The sequence below is a fragment of the Salminus brasiliensis genome, chromosome 10 (assembly GCF_030463535.1).
Source record: "Salminus brasiliensis chromosome 10, fSalBra1.hap2, whole genome shotgun sequence".
Classification (NCBI taxonomy): domain Eukaryota; kingdom Metazoa; phylum Chordata; class Actinopteri; order Characiformes; family Bryconidae; genus Salminus; species Salminus brasiliensis.
In genome coordinates, this window is record NC_132887.1 from 17,807,421 (window position 1) to 17,830,551 (window position 23,131).

Here is a 23,131-nt window from a genome sequence, read left to right on the forward strand (position 1 = left end):
AGTTATGCCATAACTTGTTATTGGGAACAGGACCACGCCTGAACTCCTCTACTCATTCCTCTTACCCTTTATATACCTCGCTTCTCGGTCCAGCAATGTGTTGAACACACTTCGCACTAACCTCTTCTCCATCTTCTCCTTTTTTTCCATCATTCACCACACCAATGGAGGTGCCACGACTTCATGTGCTGACCACAGCCAAGCCAGACTCGGTAGAACTGGAGGGTGAAGGTCCACACTAGCAAAAAGGTATTAACAAGAGACTTGCAGGGTGAACCAAGAGGAACATAAAGAGTCATCTTTGCTTGCTGATCCCCAAGCCTTTTGTGGGGATCAGCAACATTGAAACAATGTTTTGTGGATTGAAAGTGTTTTTGTTGGTGTCTGGTATTAAGATAGCACTGCACTCCACAATGAGAACATTCTAACAGTCAAACATGGTGGTGGTAGGGTGACATTGTAGGGTGATGTTGTACTGCTGTTCTAGGGCCTAGCTGACTTGCGGCAATTGATGAAATCATAAATTTTGCTCTATACCAAACAATTATGCAGGAAAATGTCTAGGCATCAGTATGTGATCTGATTTTAAAAGCCACTGATACAGTGAGTCCAAGAAGTATTTGATCCCTTGCTGATTTTCTTTGTTTGCCCACTAATAAAGACACTATCCTTCTGCACTTTTAATGGTAGATATATTCTAACATGGAGAGACAGAATATCAAGACAAAAATCCAGAATATAATTTTAAAGAATATATTTTAATTAATTTGTATTTCAATGAGGAAAATAAGTATTTGATCCCTCTTGCCAAACACACTCAATACTTAGTGGCAAAGCCTTTGTTTGCAAGCACAGCGGTGAGACGTTTGTTGTAGTTAACCACAAGTTTAGCACACACACCAGGGGGAATTTTGGCCCACTCTTCTTTGCAGATCCTCTCTAAATCATGAAGGTTGGTGGGCTGTCGCTTGGCAACTCTGACCTTCAGCTCCCTCCATAGATTTTCGATCGGATTGAGGTCTGGCGACTGGCTGGGCCACTCCATGACCTTAATGTGATTTTTCTTGAGCCAATCCTTTGTTGCCTTTGCTGTATGTTTAGGGTCGTTATCCTGTTGGAAGACCCAACCACGGCCCATTTTCAGATCCCTGGCAGAGGGGAGGAGGTTGTCCCTCAGGATTGTGCGGTACATGGCTCCATCCATCTTCCCAGTGATGCGGTGAAGTAGCCCTGTACCCTTGGCAGAGAAACACCCCCAAAACATTATGCTTCCACCTCCATGCTTGACGGTGGGCACAGTGTTCTTGGGGTCATAGGCAGCATTTTTCTTCCTCCACACATGGCGGGTGGAGTTGAGGCCAAAAAGTTCAATTTTGGTCTCGTCTGACCACAAAACCTTCTCCCAATAACTTGGTTCATCTTTCAAATGATCATTGGCATACTTGAGGCGCGCCTCCACATGTGCTCTCTTCAGCAGGGGTACCTTTCGGGCACTGCAGGATGTGAATCCATTGTTGCGCAAAGTGTTGCCAATTGTTTCCTTGCAAACTGTGGTCCCAGCTGCCTTCAGGTCATTTGCTAACTCCTGCCGAGTGGTTGCAGGACGATTTCTGACTGTTCTCAGCATCATTGCCACCCCACGAGGCGAAATCTTCTTTGGAGCACCGGGCCGAGGTCTGTTGATTGTCATGTTATACTCTTTAAACTTTCTGATAATTGCACCAATAGTTGTTACTTTCACATCCAACACCTTACTAATCTTTTTGTAGCCCATTCCAGCTTTGTGAAGGTCAACAATTCTGACTCTGAGGTCCTGTGACAGCTCTTTGGTTTTACCCATGTTGGAGACTTGAAATCTGTGTGATCTGTCTGATTCTGTGGACAGGTGTTTTTCACACAAGTGATTAGTGAGAACAGGTGGCTTCAGGTCAGGTAACAAGTTGATTGGGAGTGTCTAACTGGTCTGTAAAAGCCAGAACTGCTAATGAATACTAAGGGATCAAATACTTATTTCACTCCATGAAATACAAATCAATTAATATATATTCCTTAGATTTATTTTCTGGATTTTCTTTTTAATATTCTGTCTCTCCATGTAAGAATACATCTACCATTAAAAGTATAGAATGATCATGTCTTTATTAGTGGGCCAACGAAGAAAATCAGCAAGGGATCAAATACTTCTTGGACTCACTGTATATGTGTCATTCACAAATGCCCTGTCCAAATTAAGATGCTTTGTCGGGACCTTAAACAGTCAGTTCTTTCATAAAAGGCCTCCAATGTAACTACTGTGTACAAAAGTTGGTGTACAAAACAACTTTTTCACATTTTCTCACCTTCAGTGTATCATTTCCGTGCCACTTCACAATTATGTGCTATGTTGTGTTGGTCTATCACTTAAACCCACTATAAAATCAAGTCACTGCCACTGTAAAATCAAGTAATTTTTTAAAATCAGGAGAGGGACTATATTCTTTCACAGTAATGTGAAGGCATGCTCTTCAGTTATAGGATGTGTTTGGTTGCCAGTTATTACATTTATGCAGGCAAATACTTGGGTGATATAGGTTTTACAAAGCATTTTTCTTCACAAAATGAAATGATAAAATCTGTATTTCCTCATGTTGTCATTGTCTTTTAGACAGATAGATCCCCTTAGTGTCATACAAACAAAAGTAAGTAACAGTGGTGTTCACACATCATAAACAGCAGTAAAAATAGAAAGAATTAAACTAAGCTTTGAATGCAACAATAACATTAAATATAATCAAATGCAATATATGGCATATATATAGAAGCTGAGTATAAATATAAAATCTGAAATTTAGACCCTGTTTACACTTGGTCACTTCATGTGACTAGTATCTGGATTGTATCCTGCTAAGATTTCAACCACATGCATTTACAGTTGGTAGTCAAATGCGTCTCTGGTTAGTTAGACTGAAATCTGATCACTATGTAGTAAATTTGCAATTTAAAATTGCAATACAAATATTACAGGAGTTTCGGTTGTTATGGTTGTTGAATGCATTTTGGAGGGACGGATGCATTTACACTGTGTTAATGTGGCTCAAATGCATCTCAGACCACCACCTGAAGTGGATTGAGCAATCGGATCTGTATTCGTTTTAAGTGAGTCTTGGGTGTGTTTACATTTGCATTTTTATGCAGCTTGACCATATCCAGATATAATCATGATACTCAGGTGTAACCAGGTGTAAACAAGGTTATTTCAGCACCGTATAAAAGAACATGCAGTCATTCATGTTTTAATGACAGTATTTGATTTTCCATTTTGTCAGGTAAAATAGTATAAAAACATAACTAATGCATGTGTGTCCTTAGCAGTTATTCAGTAATTATTATATTAAATCAGCTTACAATGGCAAGGCTATCAGGCATAATAAATTTTTTTTTTTTTATTTTACACCTTTTAAAATAAGAATAGAAAAACAAACAATTCTGCTTATTTAAATGACATTATAAAAGGTTAGGGACATTTTTCCCAATTGCAAGAGTTACTATTCGCTCTCCATTCATTTCATTCTAAAAACAAATAGGATCATATGGCATCTGCATGGAATAAGGGCTCCCAACCTGACACTGTAATCAAACACCTCAGATAAAACAAGTGTAGTTTACCCATTTAGATAACACGTCAGTGGAGACGATGAATGAAGGACAGGCCCGTTGCCTGTTTAGAATTGAGGCCCAGACACAGAAAAAATAAACCTCCAGTAGAGAAACCACACATTAGCCCTGTTTTCCTCATTAAACAAGCAAAGATGTAAGAGGGATGCCTAGAAAGCTAGAAAACTAATAAAAAAGGCTAATAAAGAGCTATAATTGGCACCAGCTGAAAAGAAACAACAGTGGCCGGCTTCACTAGGGAAGCGCTTCAGAGCTCAGATGCTTTCTGTGTGTGTCTCTGTGTTGAGCTCTTGAAGATCAGAGAATCTGTTGGCTGGGCTTTGGAGTGCTCCGCTCCCATTGTTTTCATTGTATTTTTGCTGTAAGACCATTCGGAGCACTGGCCTTGTGCAGGGAGCAGCCTCTGAAGCCCAGACTGACGTCATGCATTACATTAAGCATGCCAGGACCATGACCTCACATTTCCATTTTTCAGATGATTACTGCATAACTGAGGCCATTATAACAAGTTTTATTTTAGCCCAATAAGGAATACATTTGAACAGGTTTGCTCACTTTTCAGTCAATGTAGATTAGCTGCTAATTAAATATGCCCAGTATTGTAAGTTCTGGACACACAGACGTTATATTCACTTGTTTGTGTCAGAGGTCATTCAAGCTGTAGCTCACTAAGAATTTCTAAGAAGAAGAGAATTTAGGGCCATCCGACATTCAGAGTCATGACTGTAAATAAACAGAGTCTCACTGGGAGACCTTTATTTGTTTTTACTGGCTGTGAAGAAACTATCACAAGCTTTGCTGAGATTATCAAGCAGAAAGGGATAAATAAAGACGGAAAGCCAAAATACAGAACTATTATACTGTATATAGCCGGTATTATTAGGCAGCTTGAAGCACTGCCACTAAAAAAATCACCACTTGGAGTATTCTTAGAAAAAAAAGACACTGAATTCAGCTACTTGGAAGTACACCCAGATAATCTCCATGGACACACTTTCAATAGATTGGGTACTCTGGAACAGCTGCACATAGATGTTAGACCACCATGCCCAAAAACCAAGCATCATCTATTCCAGCACTGGTTTGTGAAGCAGGGAACTGCTTTCTCTGGAGCAATGGAGCTTCTTTCAATACCTATAGGATGAGCACGAGTGGTGTTTGTGATCCAGAACTGATCATTCAATATTGCTGACTGACCTCATTAATGTTCTCTTGGCTAAATGCAGTCCGATCCTCACAGAAGTGTTTTAATATCTAGTGAAAAGCTGATCAGCAAAAGTGTCAGCAAAAGTGTACACAAGGGGAAAAGGCTTGAAGAATTTACATGATTTAGGCGTTTGTTTGGTTTCACCTAAATGATGTTGCTCATTATGTTGCGTCAACACAAATAAAATAAATAAATTATCTCATGCCCACATTTAAAGCTTATTAATGCAATGTTTGTTTTTCCATGATTCATCCATCCAGACATTTTCTTATCTGCTTCTTCTTGGGCAGGGTTGTGGTGGTTCCAGAACCTACTCAGGGTGATTAGGTGCAAGACTGGAATACCACATGGACAGGGTGCCTGTCCATTGCAGGCTACCACACACAACCAGTAGCACAGCCAATTCACCTACCATGTGTGTTCTTTGTGGGGAAACCAGAGTACCTGGAGAAAACCTGCCAAATGCACACACAGCTTGTCTATTCTCTGTAGAGAAATATTGCCAATAGAATAGGACTCTCTGGAACAGATAAACAACCTATTGGCACCATGCCTAATGCCAGGTGTGGGCTAGAAGAGTATTAAGCCTTGAGCTGTGGATCAGTGGAACTGTGTGGAACTTCTCTAGAATGATGGTGCTCTTTTCAATACTTTTGGGATGAGTTGGGGATTTGGGGATAAGGTGGGGTGCTGATCATCCATCATCCTGACTAGCAGTTAAGAGGTGCAGGGGGTAAATGGGGACATGCAGGTGTATAAGGGAATTGAGACAAGTATTGGTATGCTTACTCAGATTCAAGGTAGACTCTCATGAGAGATGTTAGATCTTAGCTCCCAGGGGGTACCTTGGATTACTGTAATGTTGACCATCTGATCACCTTAAATTTTAATCTTAATCTTTTTAGGAGATGCTGTGTGTTCCTCTCTTTTGTCTCTGTCACATAGCCTGAAGATAGATAACCCTAGAAGGAATGGTTATCCTTAGTCGACCTAGACGACTCTTTTTGATATATATATATATATATATATATATATATATATATCCATGTACTGCTTTCCCTTTATTTGTTATGGTCTTCTGAGCCGGTCGTAATGTGATGTGAACTTGCCATTGCTTCTTGTTGCATAGCTAAGACTTTTTATAGATACAGTGTGTGTATGTGTTTTGTTGTGGGTGTGTACATAAATGATGATGGCTTGGAATGAGGCATATGAGAATGACCGCATGAACAGAGATGACTAAACTGTGAACATTTCTGTTGCTATAAATATCACAGATTGGCCAAATATTCACATGCAAATCATGAGTCATTACTGCATTACTAAATAACCCTCCTTTTCTGTTTAGGAGAAAATGTTCATGTCATCTTGTTTGAAAAAACATTAGTTCCACCTTTTCTCCTTTCCCCCCATACAGTATTATGTATCGCTGCTGTCCAATACATTTTTTTTTGTTTTTGTCCGTTTTTTGTCCATGGTGTGGACCATGGTGTGTACAGCTGCTTCGTACACTGTGTGAATAATTCTGGATAAGTAGACCAAAAGAAATACCCTAAATTATCTAGGAGTCTAAATTAAACACCCATTCTTCCATCACTTCCATTTAAAGTTAAGAACATGTTTGCCTTCTGTAAAATTCCCATTTTGGAGATTCATGCATTAAATTCCTTTTCAGGTTTTCTTGAGTTGTGTTACGTTTGGAGTGTTTTATCTTACAACAACAATAAATAGTGCGTCATAAGGCAACATTGTCTAAACATCAGAGTGTCAACAGAACCTTTGTGTCATTATTTTTGTAATGTTTTTCCACATCATTTATACACCAGCTGTGCATTCTGTTGTTATGATAAATGGACCAATAGAAATAGTCTCAAGTTACCTGGATTAAATCCTTTTACCTTGACTTGCATTGAAAGTAAATAAGCTATTTTTAAGAGTAAATAAAAATATAAAAAAAGTAAATACGCTATTATATATATATATATATATATATATATAATTTGTATATATACTTCAATAGCACTGCTGGGTTTTAACTACTCATACCACCTCCACCATGTCATTGTCACTGCAGTGCTGAGAATGACCCCTCACCTAAATAATACCTGCTCTGTGGAGTCCTGAACATTGACAAACATGGTGAAAGGAGGCTAAGGAAATATGCAGGGAAGCAGATGGACTACAGTCTGTATTTATAGAACTACACAGTACTCTTGTATGGTAAGTGGAAATATGATATGATGACCAATGAGTAGGGAGGTGGTGTTAATGTTATGGCTGATCAGTATAAGACAAACCAAGTCACAAAAAAATACAAATCAAATTTATGTCTCTTACAAAAGACTAAAAATATTTTGTAATAAACAACAACAAAGAAAAAAAACATTTTATTCAGTATTATTTTTCTTTTTTTATTTCTATGCGTTATTACTGAGTTTTAGTTTTCATCACTTTTATTTTATTAACCATTTTTTGTATTGTTTTTTCTTTGCATAATTCTTAATTGTATTATTTTACTATCAATATTTTGTTTTTTTAGTAGTAGATATATTTGTAAACCTGTTTTAGTAGTTATTTTATTATTCTAATCCCACCACAGCGCCTTTTACTACTCACACAGATGACTGGCCTTGTTTCTTTAAGTGCAAATATTTGTTGGGGGAAATGCATCTAGGTCTACACATTTTAAGGGCTTTTGGGTAATGGTGAGGAGGAGGAAGAAAACCCCTGGGGTTTGTGCCCTGTGCCCTGTGCGTGAGAAGTCTGTTCTATATGTTCCCTCGCCTCATTAAGGAAGGGGACTATGGGTGTTGTAGTACAGCCTCTCTAATAATCATGCCTCCACTTCGTTTATTTCATTTCAGAACGAAAGAGATTTTTATCTTGAACAAAGTTCTTACATGGTGAGAAATAAACAGCGGGGACGCTAGTGCTTTGGCCCTGAAACGACTGGACTGGCACCGACTTCTTTTCACACGGAACTACATATCCCAGAATTCCGAGTCCTTCGTGCTGCAATGTCGTCACTGCGGACGTGAAGATCAGATCCCTGTACATGGGGATGCGAAGCTGATGAATGGTATGGGTTTCACAGAGCTAGCAGTTGTGCATATTTTGTTTTTAATTATTGGTCGCCGTCACGTTTGACTCAGGTGGGCGGTTGGCTGCGTTTGGGGTTCTGGGGTGTCGATATCTGCTGGAGCTCCGTGCGGATCACTTGAACTGGGCTCGCTTGGCTAACGGTCAGGGCGAGCGAGAGTGGCTTTGGGCTTCGGGTTAGTTCTGTCGTTATGATGCCTCGGGACAACATGAGCTCCCTCGTTCAGAAACTAGCCAGGCAAGCCCTCGCCACCTTCCGCAGCCACGCCGCCGCTGCTGGAGAGACCAAAGCGTTCATGGAGAACCAGAGCAAGCTGAGGAGTCTCCTGGCCCAAGTGAAGGCGGCAGATTTGAAGATTGTACCCAGGTGTGCGGACAGCTCGGTGCCTGCTCACTCGCTGAGTCCTCCTGTCACCTACATGCACATCTGCGAGACAGACGACTTCAGCATGGGTGTCTTTCTGCTCAAACACGGGACCTCAATACCGCTCCACGACCACCCAGGAATGTACGGCATGCTGAAAGTTCTCTACGGCAAGGTCAGGATCAGTTGTTTTGACAGGTTGGACACGTCGCCTGAGAGCGCCAGCGGGGGGCAGTTCAACCCACCACTACTGCCCTTCCAGAAAAGCTCTTTAAGGCCCTCGTTGCGTCGATCAGTCGGGGAGTACACGGAGGAGAGCCCCCCGTGTGTCTTATCTCCACACAAAGATAACCTTCACCAAATCGAGGCCGTGGACGGTCCAACCGCCTTCCTTGACATTTTAGCACCTCCGTATGACCCGGATGACGGCAGAGACTGTCACTATTACAAAGTGCTGCAGCAGGGGTCAGAGGGGGGCGCTAAAAGTGCAGAAGGTCAGGAGCAGACTGAGGTGTGGCTCATGGAGATCCCACAGCCCAGTGAGTTCTGGTGTGGTGGTGAACCGTACCCTGGGCCAAAAGTTTCTCTCTGAAGGAAATGAACACGAGCCAGCACTGGAAAAAAGTGATGCACTGAATGAGTTTGATTGTAAGGTGTAAATCATTTCCACATTCATTAAATACGTCGACTCATTTTTGTCTCAACTCAAGTGGGTTGATGTGGTGTGTGTATTTATGTGGAATTGAAGTACACATTAAAATCAATTCAATCAATAGGTCAGTTCAGTGCAGCACTTTAACCCCCCAGTGTAACTGTTGGCCATACAACACAGTCTCAACTGCAAGAAAGACTGGAACAGTGGTCCGAACAGTTGTACGTGAAAAGCTTGTTGGCTCTTCAATCAGCAGTCAGTGCGTTCCTGACTAGAGGTTGGACTGTGGACTCCGTGAGCGACATCAGTTTTTTTGAACTGTTATAATCTGCTGCTCTCTCGCGCCATTTCAGTTGGGATTTGGCCTGTCTGGCTATGATGAAGGCCCCTTTTGCCTGTTTTGTTAATGTGTATAAATATTGATTATTTCAACGCAAACTGCTTCTAGACTCTTCATTTGAACGCTGGTTTCCACAAGTATGAGAACTAGGCCAGTCACTGTCCTTTCAGATGTGGATTGTGAGCCGGAACGGGACTGTTTACATGGTTGGTAGTACATTAACAAAAAGTTTCAAAGTTCCTCTAACTTTGCACCTTTTATTGTCTTTTCTTTTAATTGAGTGAACTCCGTCCTGGTAGTTAAGCATGATGCTATAACTGATAATGTAGATGAGAAATGTGTATTTGCAGCACTCAGCTGGAATATCGTAGCTCTGTATTCCCAAACAAGCTAAGCTCTTTAAAGTAGCAATAATGGTGTTTTTATTTGCCAGGAGTTTGGAAGGGAGTCAGAGCATTCCTAACATAGACTTATAACACACACTTTTTATTCCACCTAATTTTAGAAGGGGTGGGTCTGATGAAATTAAGCTTAAGAGGCTGCCTTGTTGCAGTTTCTTGCTGGTAAGTTAAAAAAAAAGGAGTCATTTTGATGCTTTTCCACCAATGATCTTTACATTGCTGGAAACCTTTTTTATATATGACTCTTTAGAGCACCAAAAAGATTTCCACTATTACTATTTGACTTTATAAGTCAAAGAACTCTTTTTGCTGAGAACATTTTTAGATATCACACTAATTTAGGATGATTATGAGTGCCTACATGTGCAGAATCTCAAGTCCTATGGAAGTTGTGTACAGGTCACTTTCAGTGAAACGTTCTTTCATTAAAGAACTGTTCCTTTAAAACCTGTACCTAGAGCGTGTCTGCACACTCGATCACACTGTTAGTGCCTTTTCCTGCTCTACCACACCTATCTCAACCAACCAGCTAATTCCCAACCATGGTCCTGGTCCTGGGGTACCCCCTGTCCCACACTGTTTAGTGCTTTCCTGCTGTAACACACTCGCTTGAACTCATTTGACTTTTTCAGTATCAGGGATCCCGATCGCATCTTGGTGTTACATTTACATTTATGGCATTTAGCAGATGCTCTTATCCAGAGCGACTTACAAGGTTACTGGTATTACAGAGGTGGGTCAGTGTAGTGTTAGGAGTACTGCCCAAGGACTCTTATTGGTGTAGCTCAGCATAGTCACCCAGACCGGGAATCGAACCCCAGTCTCCCACATGGTGTGGTAGCTCAGTGGCAGGTAGTGGTGTTATCTGTTGCGCCACACCAACCACCAAATGTGTTAAAATCATCTAAAAAAAACTCTCTAATCTCGAATTAATTTCTATTTGGGTTCTTAACTATGTTCTACTATTATTATTACCCATTATTCTTATCATTCTCTATTATGATTATATCAGCACACTTGAGCAGAAGAAAAGTCTTATGTGGTGGTACAGTGAATTTTTCGTTTGTTTTTGTTTTGTTTAAGGTTTCTCCCTCCAGCCCTGAGGGAGATTTTTCTTACCACTGTAGCCCTTGACCTGTTGCCCTGTTTATGTTTTTTGATCTTTTGTCCTATTACTGATTTCAGTAAAGCTGCTTTGTGACAGTTGTAAAAAGCAATAGACAAATAAGTTTGATTTGGAATTGGATCAAGCGTGACAAGATCAGAGAGAGCACCCAAACATGCAGGACATGGGGTGCTCCAGGACCACGGCTAAGAACCACTGGGCTACTTAGTAAACCTTTATTACCTTTGGTGAGTTGTAGCAGGGAAATTAAACTCAACCAGTGTTTCTCTGGAGTACCGCTTTCCCTGAAAGTGTTTTCTCTGCTTCCAGCATGCCTGATACCCCTCATCAGCTTATTATCAAGCCTCCCTTGAGGTGAAGTGTGTATGTGTCAGAGCAGAGGAAATACTAAACTATGCAGGACAGTGATACTACAGAGCCAAGATTAAGAAATGTCACTAAACTGTGAAAGGGATTGACTGAAAACCACTGGTCAAAGATTCCCCTCTAGTGGTGTGAGTATGTAATGCAGGACACATCTTCAAACCTGTGCTTGTCTTGCCACAACCGCTGGCTTCTGTGAAGAATCCAGTGTGTGTTTATTTGTCCGTGTACACACGTAAATTAGCAGGTTGTAACAGATTTTGCCCCATGTCTTTTATGTACAGAACAAAAATAAGAAGGGCACAATAGGAACAAATTAAAGCTCTCAGGAAAGGCTCAGTTTCCCAAAACAGATCAGCACAAAAAAGTAGGAGCTGGTATCATACTGACAGTTCGGATAATGGTGACATGTCAGATTTGAAACAGGAGCTCAGTATCGTTTCATTCCATACAACAAGCCACCCTCATCTGAGAACCATTGCAAACATCATCAGTGATCAGTCATCAAAGGGTTAAGCAGTAGACTTATAGAAAGTTCAGTTTCAAGAACCAGAAGATACAAAGATCAAACAGTTAACAGAAGCTTTTGTGGTCTAGACCAGTGGAACCCAACATTCAGAAATGTCCGTGAATGAACATGATATAATTTTGTCTACATTCAACATATGCACACTTAACTGCAGTTAAAACAAGGGCCCAACTCATAACTGGTTGACTGATAATATTGGCTGATACTGACTCCCATCTATTTTTATCTGTATTGGCAAAAACCTATATCACAAGGCACGTTTAGTGGCTTCTTTTACATTGAACTATTCCTTTAATCCACAACTAAGAAGTGCCTATTTCTGCTTTTTAATCTACTCTTCACCATTACGAAAGAACAGGATCTAACGAAGCCCAAAAATGGAAAAACACACCAGTCTCAGCTACTCCAGGGGCAGAATTTAATGATATCAGAGAGTCTGAATGTTTCAGATTAGCTAAGATTACCGGAGTCTGTTTCATTTTTGACCACATGGTGCCATAAAGGGTTCTTTGAACAATGCCTTAGGACACGGGTGTCCATTCTTAACCGCAGAGGGCCACTGCCAGTCATTCCAAACAGGCTGTAGCAGACCTGACTTGACTAATTTAATCAGTTGGTCTCAGCTGATAACAACCTCTGCAGATAGGGTTGGTCACCTTTATCATATATTAAATGTAAAGGTGCCAAAATGATTATTTTACAGTGGCATAGAAGAACCACTGTGCGTACCCAAAAGCCTTATGATGACTGGTCCTGTAAAGGCTAATGTATGAAAATGTTGTAACCGTCACTGCCCACATACTTCTATGTGTCCTTTCTGTTGGCATGGATGTTAAGCAATGCATCCACTAGAAGGCAGTAATTGACAACAACAAACATGGCAACGGTTCAGGAGGGTGTAATAAAGTACTTATGAGCAGGGCAGCAGTGTTAACAGCTGTAAATGGTGAAAAAGTTCAGCCATAAGTTTCTTTTCTGACAGTATGAGCAGAAATGAGCCTGAATGGTTCTTCACACACTCACACAGTCTGTTTCGAAACAATTTCAGCTAATGTTAGGAGAATTTTAACTTCTTAAAATTTATATTAATATCAGTAACAGTATGCTCATATTATCGGTCAGGCCCATATCTAGACATTAATGTGGAGCTGAAAATGAGTCATTTTCGTAATAAACTACATTCTTATTATCTATAAAATACAGCATTTTGGAGTGCAAGTCTAGTGCGTCAAACAAACCCCATTGTTTCATATTTTGAGTAAACCCTGGTCCTAGAAGATCCCTGTCCTGCTTATTTTAATGTTACATGTCCTGTTATATTACAATGACCTGTTGTGAACTAGCTGGTCAGTTAGTTCTGTTGTCCTAATGCAAGGAAAACACGAGAACACGCAGGACAGGGGTAGGGTGGGTTCAGTTTTGAGAACCACTGGTCCAGAGTAACAGTGGAAGAGGTAAACACGCTCGCACACACGTTAAAGCTGCCTTCACGGGTCAGCGCAGCGCTGTCCAGTGCTGATGATAACGGAGGCTCGTGCCATTATTTGTCCAGTAGCTGCCGATCCTCCTCACCTCGCGCCCTCGGCGGGCTGCTGCTGTTGGTGTTGTGGCTGCTGCTGTTGGTGTTGTGGCTGCTGCTGTTGGTGTTGTTGTTGCTGGCTCGCGCGCTCGCGCCTCTCGCTCTGTCTCTGGTGGATCCTCGCGTGGCGCCTGCGCTCGTCGCTCCTGGCGAACTTGCGGCCGCACAGGTCACACGCAAACGGCTTCTCTCCAGTGTGTGTGCGGATATGCGTGGTGAGGTGGTCGCTGCGACCGAAGCTGCGCATGCAGATTCGGCACTGGAAGGGCTTGTGGCCCGTGTGCACGCGCACATGGCGCGCCAGCTCGTCGGAGCGCGAGAAGCGGCGGTCGCAGCCCTCGGCCGGGCACGGGTACGGCCGCTCGTGCACGGGCGTCTTGCACGCGCGCGGCGGGTACCTGCGGGGGCGCGCGATGGGGCGCAGCGGGGCGGCGTGCGCGAGCGGGGGCGGAGGCGGGAGGAGGATACGCGCGGGGGCGCGCGGCCCTTCCGCGAGCGTGAAGTTGCGTATGGTGTTGAGGGGCGTGAGGGGCGGCGGGGGAACGCGCATGGACTCAAGCGAGCACGAAAATGGCTTTCGGTCCTGGAGAAGAGGCGGGACGTCCCGTGGTCCGCTGCTGCTCTGGTAAAAGCCCCCGTAGTCCGGCAGGATGGAGAAGAGCGCGCTGTCCACCGTGGGCTTGGGCGAGGGGGAGTAGGACATGGCGCATGGGTGCGTCACTGCACACGAGGTGGCGGACGAGTACGCGGAGGGGTCCTGGTAGACATCGGCGCTGCAGGTGTAAGGAGGGGGCGCGGTGTACATGTGCTCCATGGCGGAGGAGAGCGGGGCCTTTTCGGGCCCTTGGGAGGACCCCGGAGCCCCTAAGAGGTCTGTGGGTCCCGCGGAGGCAGTGGTCTTCCCTTCTACGTCCGCGCACACCAGGCTGATCAGACCCTCCTGAGTCCAGCTGCCCTGCGCAAACTGAGAGTCGATGGAGATTTTTCCAGTGTAGGAGAGAGGCGAGCTCTGAGAGTCCGCGAAGTCCAGACTTTGCTTCTCCACGGCGAAACTGTCAGGGCTCAGACCACCTGTCGAGTAAACAGAAACACAGACATGCGTTTTAGTTTAGTTTCCAACACGCCAGGCTGCTCTGAAGAAGCCTTGCAGCGTCAGTATTCAGTGGATCAGAGGAGGCTTAGGCGGGTTCAAGGAAACTCAAGTAAAGATGTTGCTTAAGCGAGTTCCATAAAACTGGAGGAAGCTCCCAGCTGGACAGCAGCATCGACAGAGGCTGTTATATGGTTAAATGTAGGTCGTGAAGTCAGATGACCAAAATTCAATGTCAAGACAATGTCTAATGCCAAGGAGTAGAAGAGTGCTGACAGCTGATGTTGAGATTTTGTTGCTTTTAAGTTGTGCAGTAACCAAAATCCAACGTCTTCTAAACATCACAGGCGAACATTTAAGAACATTCAGTTGAGAGGTAAAATGACCAAAGCCCAGAACCCAAACTTTAGCATGTTAACATCCGCACACCATGCCATTCTAACGTTATTAGACGTTGATACGTTGGCGATTTAAAGTCACGGTGTTGAGTAACCAAATTCAACGTCTGTCTAACGTTGGGACTTGATGTCAATCCAGGTTTTTTTGTTGTTTTTTTTTGACAGATATGTGACTTTAATTTTCCAAAGAAAATGCCACATTTTGACGTCAACCACATTTTCATTTTCATTAAACGTTAGAGTCCAACATCTGACGTCAAATTGCCTGCCCGTGGCTGCTGGGTTGAGGCTCCTACACTAGCAGAAAAAAACACACCCCTAAACCGAAATCTTCGGTCATCTATAGAAATCATTCTGGGATGTTGGATGTGAAATGGTTCATTATAGAGAGTCATACAGAGGCATATTCCCTCACAGTGATGGAGATAGAAACCAGGAGTCATGGCGTTACACGTCATTATTTACCTCTGCACCTATACTTCTGTGAGGGAGCTTCCAGAGGAGTTCAGTTCTCCAGACGTCTGGTCCCATTCACCAGCACTGTGAACCATTTTGACTTTTGAAAAGTTTTAAACAACAGAACATTTCACACCAAATCGCGCTGACTGACTTTGCTTACTCCTGACTGACTTTATGATATTTTATATCTGACAAATCTGTACATTTCACCTTTAAGCTATCAAGTTATGAAGTATTCCCAAGCACGTGAGCAGGAGTGGAGTTCATTCCCACTAAACACAAAACCTCATTTCCTCAAGAAAAGTTGTGTCTCAGTTGATTTGCTGACAGTAAGGTTTATATAGTAGCCTAAATATTATATATTATATTATATTATATTATATATTATATATACCTTTATATAATAGCCTAAAGATCAGACCCCTCCGCCTAAAAGGCCTGAGAGAGGGAGAGACCCGGAGAGAGCCGCGGAAACCCATAAATCCACTAATAAACCCATTAATCAATCCATTATAAATCCATAACAAATCCATCATAAGACTTTAAATACCAGGGAACAAACAGCCAGACCCACTGTAGATTGGACGAGGCTGAGAAGAGCTGCAAACAGACCATTACGCCTGCTTTCAGCAGGAGTGTTATTCATGGGTGGAGTGGCTGATCTCGTCCTTACCTCCCGCCGCCTCGCCGAATGATGGGGGGATCTCATCCATAGGATAAGCCGGGATGGAGCGCAGGAAATCACTCAGAGACTCGGCGACTTTATCCACAGTTTTGGAAGTCATTTTAAGCTGCGCAAAAGTTGCTCTGAAGCGCTGGCTTGTGTGAATTCAGGCTCGGCACACACGGGCATTATAACTCAGCACGCAGAGAGCGGTGATGAGCGGCTCTACTGGACATGTTCAGTTAGGATTCATGGCCTGCTCGCCTGTGGTGGATTCACCCCTCAGCTGCTGGCTGTCGTGTGTCAGATCTGTGAGCCCGTGTGTTTGAAGCGTTTAAGAGGAGGCGGTGGATGGCCAGTGACGTCACTGACCATATAAGGACATGGGATTAAAAAAAAAAAAAGAAAAAAAAAAGAAAAAGCGGAGGGCTGGGCTCGTAATGGGCAGCGCCGCTGACGACACGCCGGGACTCCTCACCTATCACACCACCATCTTCCGTGAGTTATCGCTCTGTTCCAGACTGCACCCCTCAGTCACTCCCGCAGCTCAAACAGCAGTTCTGTAGGGGGTGTTTTTCTACACTTCCCGCCGGTTTTTTTCGTTCCTGCTCGTCAACTTTCACAAAATGCACACTCACAAAAACACACCGTCAGGAATTCCGGTCAGGTCATTCCCCCATACATGGGTTTTATCCGGTGACCCAAAAACACGCCCTTCTCGACTAAAATGGAAAGCATCCGGGGAAGTCGACGAGGAAAAACATCGTGTTGTGCGGAGCGTACATCCCACAACAAAACCACACTGCAAACCAGCCGTGACTTCTCTCATTAGTGCAACACTGTACTGGAACAGCTCTGGAAAGAGCTGCTTTTAAAGTTGTGGAGAAACTGAGGAAACATAGACTTAACAACAGCCACGCTTTTCATCTTGGGAGTGCAGTGCAGTGTTTGTGGTGGACCGAGGTCAAACAAATATATTAAATATTAAGAAGTAAAAAAAAAAAAGGCCAGGTAGGGTTTAAATTGAATATTTAAAAATAAATATAAAATAATAAATTATGTTTTGTTACTGAAATACTTAATATATAAATATACAATTGTATTTAAAAGACACACACACACACACACACACAAAAAAAGAATTCCCGTGCTGCCTTAAAATTGGGTTTTTGTTTCTCTGCATTTGATTCCAGCACTTACCTTTTAAATCCTTGTAAAATACATAAATATATAATCTAGTCAACGGCCATACTTTGTATAAAATACCATACAAAGTGTATAGTAAAGTGTATAGTGTATAGTGTATATATATATGGCCTCTGTGTTTATACAATGTGTTGACACAGATGTGCAAATGCACACACACAGCTTGTCTAGTCCATGCAGAGACATATTACCAATAGAATAGGACTCTCTGGAGGAGATAAACATGAACCTACTGGTACCATGCCTAATGCCAGACGGGGGCTAGAGGGGTATTAAGACCTCCAAGCATTGAACTGTTTATTTAAATTCTCACAGCAGAATTGTTCCAGAATCTAGTAAAAAAGCCTTCCCTGGACAGTCACTACAACAAAAGCAGGAAGTCTTTAATATTTAATATAAAGTCTATTTTTTTTAATATCCCTGATTTCAGAAGAAACAATGAATGAGCAGGTGTCCCAATACTTTTGTACAAATAGTGTAAGCCAAAAACATGCAAACAATAACATGTGATGCTGCTCTTTACATCATGTGATCATTTCATGATGAATGTTTTTGCCTTCTTTAAAGTTGCTGTTTTGTAACATGTTACTTATGTGTTAATCATGTTTTTAAAAAGAACACCCTCCTTAAACACCCTCACTATCCACTTTTTGGGAAATCCTTGGGCAATAATAAAAGTTTTTAAAAGCATTTAGATATTCTACAATAAATCTAGAGTGCAGGCCTAAAATAGAAGTGTGATTTAACTGTGTTGCTTTTAAACTTGCTTAATTGTCTTTAATAAGGATTTCCAACCTTTAAGTGGAGAAGGAGTCTGCTTGGTTCAGTGCAGCTCAATACACTCAAATGTTGTGATTTCTACTTACATTTGGGATTTTCTAAAGTTAAGTTAGAATATCCTCCTGTCTCCCATAATGGTGAGACATGTCCAGCAGAAAGTAAACAGAAGACAGATATTTCCTGACAAAACACCTATTGGCTAATTGGCAGGTGTGGACTTATTTTGTGCTTCTGGTGTGAAAGTGTTGTGGTAGATGGTCTGAATCTGTATCTATGGTTTAAATATAGACAATAACTGGCTTTAGATTCATTTAGGCTTTATCCATGAGTCTACATATTTACATGAAAATACCTTAGTTAAGAGGGATTTATTTAGATATTCTTCCCTTGATCTACAGTGTTTGGTAAGTGTTGTGTCTTTAGCAGTTTAATCCCTTAAATTGCAACAGTGTGTATGTGGGTCCAGCCTTCATGAAATGTCCTCAGAGTGTAATACCTTCCTTTTCGTACTAAGAGAAGAAAAAAACGACTAACTAATAAATCTTAAGATGAGTAACTAAACAACACGCCTCCGGTTGTGTAAACATATCATAACAGAAGTAATGGGGAGGATGACATGGGGTGACGTCTTCAGTGGGCCCCACCTAGACAGAGCCTGGAGGGCAACTTTACACCCATAGAACAGTCCAAGATTACAAGATCACCCCTCTCTTCCTCCTCTGAAAACCTGACACACACATGCAGCACCTTCCTCTGACACAGCATCGAGCCTCTTGTGATTTTTATGCCGTCGTGATCTATTTTGATCCTCTGTGGCGTGAGCAATTGAGCAGTTGCTGTACTTGTGATCCAGGCCTAATTTTTGAAGCCACCCACACATCGAGAACAGCCCCTTCTCCTTGGATTCTCAGCCGTGGCAGAGACCTCCTCTCTTTTCCTCTCCTCGCCTCTGAATAGATTCTCCCTCCTACGGCTCTCCTCTCAGCTCCCTCCTCCCTCCCCCGCTCCCTCGCTCTCCTCCCTTCTCGCACGCCCACATACACATGCATGCACATGTCTCACCAGCCCTCCACATGGTACAAAGTGACGCAGCCAGTTGCATAAGTAGTCTGTGTCTGTGTTATCACCCAGGACTGCATTTTATAATTTTTTTTGTGTTCAAAATGTTGAACACCTTGTGTAGTAAACACCTCATAATAGTTAGGTATCAGCACTGCCACCTGTTTCAGGCTGTATATGAGATCAAGGCCAGGAGTGCCTTAAAACTCTGGTCTGTTTACACTCTCTTAACCCCTTAAAGCAACATTATGTAGCAATTCTTACCTTAAAATCATCTAAATAAAATCATGCTGGTGGTACTCTAACTTGTAATAGGGTGAATGACATCTCTGTCACTGACACTCCTACAGCAGTGCATGACACCTCTTGTGAAAATGGCATAATCCTGTGTAAACTTTAATATTACTATTCTTTATCAGTCCACGTGATTCTTTCACTTCAGATGCTGGTTCTGTATGTCTCAGCTTGATAACAAATGCACATGTTCAGTTATCCAAGTGTGATTTGTATTCACGACAGTGGTGTTAAAGTGAACTAGACTCCACAACTGTAGGGGGGGCCCTTTTGCAAAACAAAATCCAATTCTTGCATAATGCTACTTTAAATTTGCGCTGTAAGCCACCTCTGAAAAAGGACATGCATACATGCATTTCTAGATTTTTGAGAGATACAGAACCACCACTGAAAGTAAAAGAATCATATGGACAGAGGCAGTTGATAAATATTACAGCATTACAGTTCTCATAAGAGTTTCCCTGTCTACTTCTTTAAAGTTAGCAGCAAAGTTAGCCATGTCTGGAGTGGCAACGACAGTGATGCTATTCTCCTTATTACAGGTTAGTGGAGTATCCCAGTGATTTTTGAAGCTGCTATTTTAAAGGAAAAATGCTACATAATGTTACTTTAAACTGAATTTTTTAATCAGTCATTAATGATTTCTGTTTACTATGTAATGTTTAGCGCTGTTGCAACTAGCCTATTGGGGATAGATATACTTTCCTAGTGGACAACAGAGTGGTTCTGAAAGCTGCTCTGAATAAGAGCCTCTGCTAAATACCATAATGTAAATGTGATATTTTGTGAAGTGTTCAGGAGATGTGAGTGTGTGTGTGTGTGTGTGTGTTTGTGTGTGTGAATGTGTGTTTGCGTGTACCTGTGTGTGAGGTAGAGGAGGCGAAGGCCATGGCACGTTTTTAATCTCAGTAATTAGAGAGCCATGTCACTCATAGATAAAAGTGATGGCCTGTACACACTGTGTGTGTGTGTGTGTGTGATGCTGAGCGTGCGTAGAGATGGCTCACTAATGAGGCTTCGTCTCCTCACCCTTAAACACACACTACATTAATTCCCCTGCTGTCGTCTGGGTTACTACAGTGATAACAGATAATGGAGCTAATCTGAGAATTCTGTATCAGATGAGCTGTTTAATATCCTCCGGCCTTCAGGTGGTAATGATTTTTAAAGCGAATGTGTCGTCTCTGCTGTCATTCACTTAATCAAATATTTGGAGTCTGAGAGAGGAACGTCTGAAGTCCATGGCATGCTGTTCACTGTTTAGGCCGAATCTGTAATGGCAGAGATAACTGCTCTCTATTATTATTGCTTATTGAAGGTGGCAGTTTTTGCTGTAAAACTTTACTTTACTTTACAGTGCACTGCCTGAAAGAGGTAGGCTTAGAAGAGATGTTATTAGTTCTGTGCTAGATCTAATTAAATAAGAGTGAGGCCCAAACAAACACTTTTTCTGTAAAGAATTCAAAAAGTATTTCAGTATTTTCAGCATCTCTGCATCTTTCTGGCATTTGGCTGACGCTCTTCCCCAACACGACTCACATTTGAGTCATGGCACACAGGTAGGCAAAGGTGGCGTTAGGAGAATTGCCCAAAGACTCTTTTTGGTGTAGTTGGTGTGAGGGAATTGAACCCTACTCTGCCACAGGGAAGGCAGTGTTGTTACCAGCTTACAAGCTACACCAACCAAAATCATTTTATGAACAATTCAGTCAAAAGTGAGTACAAATGTTATTACTTATATGCATAGATGAGGTTAACTGGCAGACTGAGGGAGCACTACTCTGCACAACTCTGCTAAAAATTCCAGCTCAAGACCAGCTTTTGCTGGAGGTTTTGGAACATTTTATGCTGGAAGGGTAAAGGTGGTTGAAAAGCTGGTCATCCAGGCAAAATACCCTATACTAGTAAGCTAGCTGATTGACCAGCTCTTGGCCAGCATAGTGTATGTTACATTAGATTCTGGGCATGCATGGTCATGTGGGTCGACCAGCGTGGTCTTGCTGCTTGGTGATTCCATCAAACTCAAATCATACCCCATGCTAGACAAGAGCTAAGCTGGTCAACCATCTGTACCAGCTTGACCAGCTTTAGCAAAACCTTCAAGTGGGAAATATCTGGCCGATTGCTGACGAAATTTTGGCATGTGGTGATTTGGGAAAAGGTGAAGAAGGCCTTGAAACCTTGAAACTGAAACCTTGAGTTCCATCTTAAATAGTTTATTTATGCAAAAAGTATTTATTTATGCAAAATGTATTTATTTATGCAAAAAGTTTATTTATTATAAAAAGTGGCACCTCTGTGTGGCGCATTGTGTCTATGCCTTTTTTTTTAAAAACAAACAAACAAACAAAAAACAAACAAACCTAATATTAAATATGCATTATGTATTGGGAAAATGTCTTCAAGCATTGTGATTTTTCTGTTTTGCGCACTCTTAAAACATACACACACAAAAAAACACTAGGAGTGATAGCATAGAGAAACAACTTTTTTTTGTTAAAGAGATCTGTGAGTGTAAAGACCCTTTATATTAGTTCTTTAGGTGTTTAAGGGTTCAAAGGTTAAAGGTTCTTCACATCTCTTTACCAAAAATGATTCTTTATGAAAGCAAAAATGGTTTTTCAGGAAAGCAAAAGTGGTTCTTCTATGGTATCACTTAAAGAACCCTTTGTAGACCTTTATTTTTAAGAGTGTAAGGGTTCTCTGCTTTACATCTGATGGAGCTGTTTCGGATTCAGCTCCGCTTTCACTTCCAGCATTGTTGGGGGCAGCTCTTCAAACCCACTCTAAATGTCCTTGTCCTTTGTATCCCGCCCACAGGCACAAAAATGTATTCCCATTGTGTCAGTGTTGCCAGCTTCTCTTTTGGATTTCTATTTTAATCTATTAGAAGAGAACAGGCAGAAGTTAACTGCTGATAACCCCTGTTAGATTAAAGGTAATATAAGGGACATCAATAGATGCTGCTATTTATTTTTTTCTATATGTTTAAAATATAAATAAATAAATAAATAAATAAATAAGAACAACTAAATAAAGTCAGACAGGTCAAAGGTTTAATCAGAGTTGGTAGAAATCATACAGAAATCAGAGCATATTATTTTGGGTGCTTCTTTTTTTTGTTGTTGTTACAGCTTCTGCAGCCCCTTGTCCTCTGTGCCCCTCCCATGCCCCCCTGTGCCCTGTACGCCCACACCACGCCATGTTGGGGTGACCGTTTTGTTAGCGTGCGCTTTGGTGCTGCATGGGGGCCTGATGACCCCTGCACACGACGATTAATCAAACGTCACAAAGCGATTTCTCCAAACTACATTATTCCCTTTCATAAAAACAGCAGACTGCTTTTAAATCTGGCCTTACGCTTTTTTTAATACAGCACCACATTCAGGCCAGAAGCAGTGCCATATGGGCCATTTTCACTTGAATTCCTGTAACTGAATATCATTTCAGTGCTAGATTATGTACACACCTGTAATATCTTGGTGTGTGTTTGAGTGTTTAATGTTTCTGTCTAAACACATCACATTCTCAAAGGAGATCAAAAATTCTAACAGCCCATTTTCATTTTTTGCTAGTGTTTGTTTTTATGCTGCAATAAATCAAGGAGCCTGGCTCCTTATTTAGCCTGTACCTTTTTTCAGTGCAGCTGCAACTTTTTCAAAATTAGATATCAGCTGAAATCATAGTTCCAGCATGACTGAAACAGCAGCAACAAAATCCTGACTAGGGATGGGCTGATATGTAAACTACGGAATGATGATGATATCTGATATTTTTCATTTGAATATCTACCACTGATGCTGATATATCAATTAAATTGAATTATTAATTAAAATGTATACTACATCCTCCTGGATTAGCATTACA

General features: G+C 41.8%; 2 protein-coding genes across 2 annotated transcripts; one reads left to right on the top strand and one right to left on the bottom strand.

The window, feature by feature from the left end:
* Positions 1-7,878: 7,878 nt before the first annotated feature.
* Positions 7,879-9,414, top strand: adob (2-aminoethanethiol (cysteamine) dioxygenase b). The gene has a single exon (XM_072690439.1). The coding sequence runs from the start codon at positions 8,152-8,154 to the stop codon at positions 8,914-8,916; it is 765 nt and encodes a 254-aa protein (XP_072546540.1). The 5' UTR covers positions 7,879-8,151; the 3' UTR covers positions 8,917-9,414.
* A 2,001-nt stretch (positions 9,415-11,415) lies between these two features.
* On the bottom strand, positions 11,416-16,109 carry egr2a (early growth response 2a). The gene is made up of 2 exons (XM_072690440.1): positions 15,935-16,109; positions 11,416-14,385 (listed from the first exon to the last, which is right to left on the bottom strand). Exons 1-2 carry the CDS (start codon positions 16,044-16,046, stop codon positions 13,304-13,306), a joined length of 1,194 nt encoding a protein of 397 aa, XP_072546541.1. The 5' UTR covers positions 16,047-16,109; the 3' UTR covers positions 11,416-13,303.
* Positions 16,110-23,131: the final 7,022 nt, after the last annotated feature.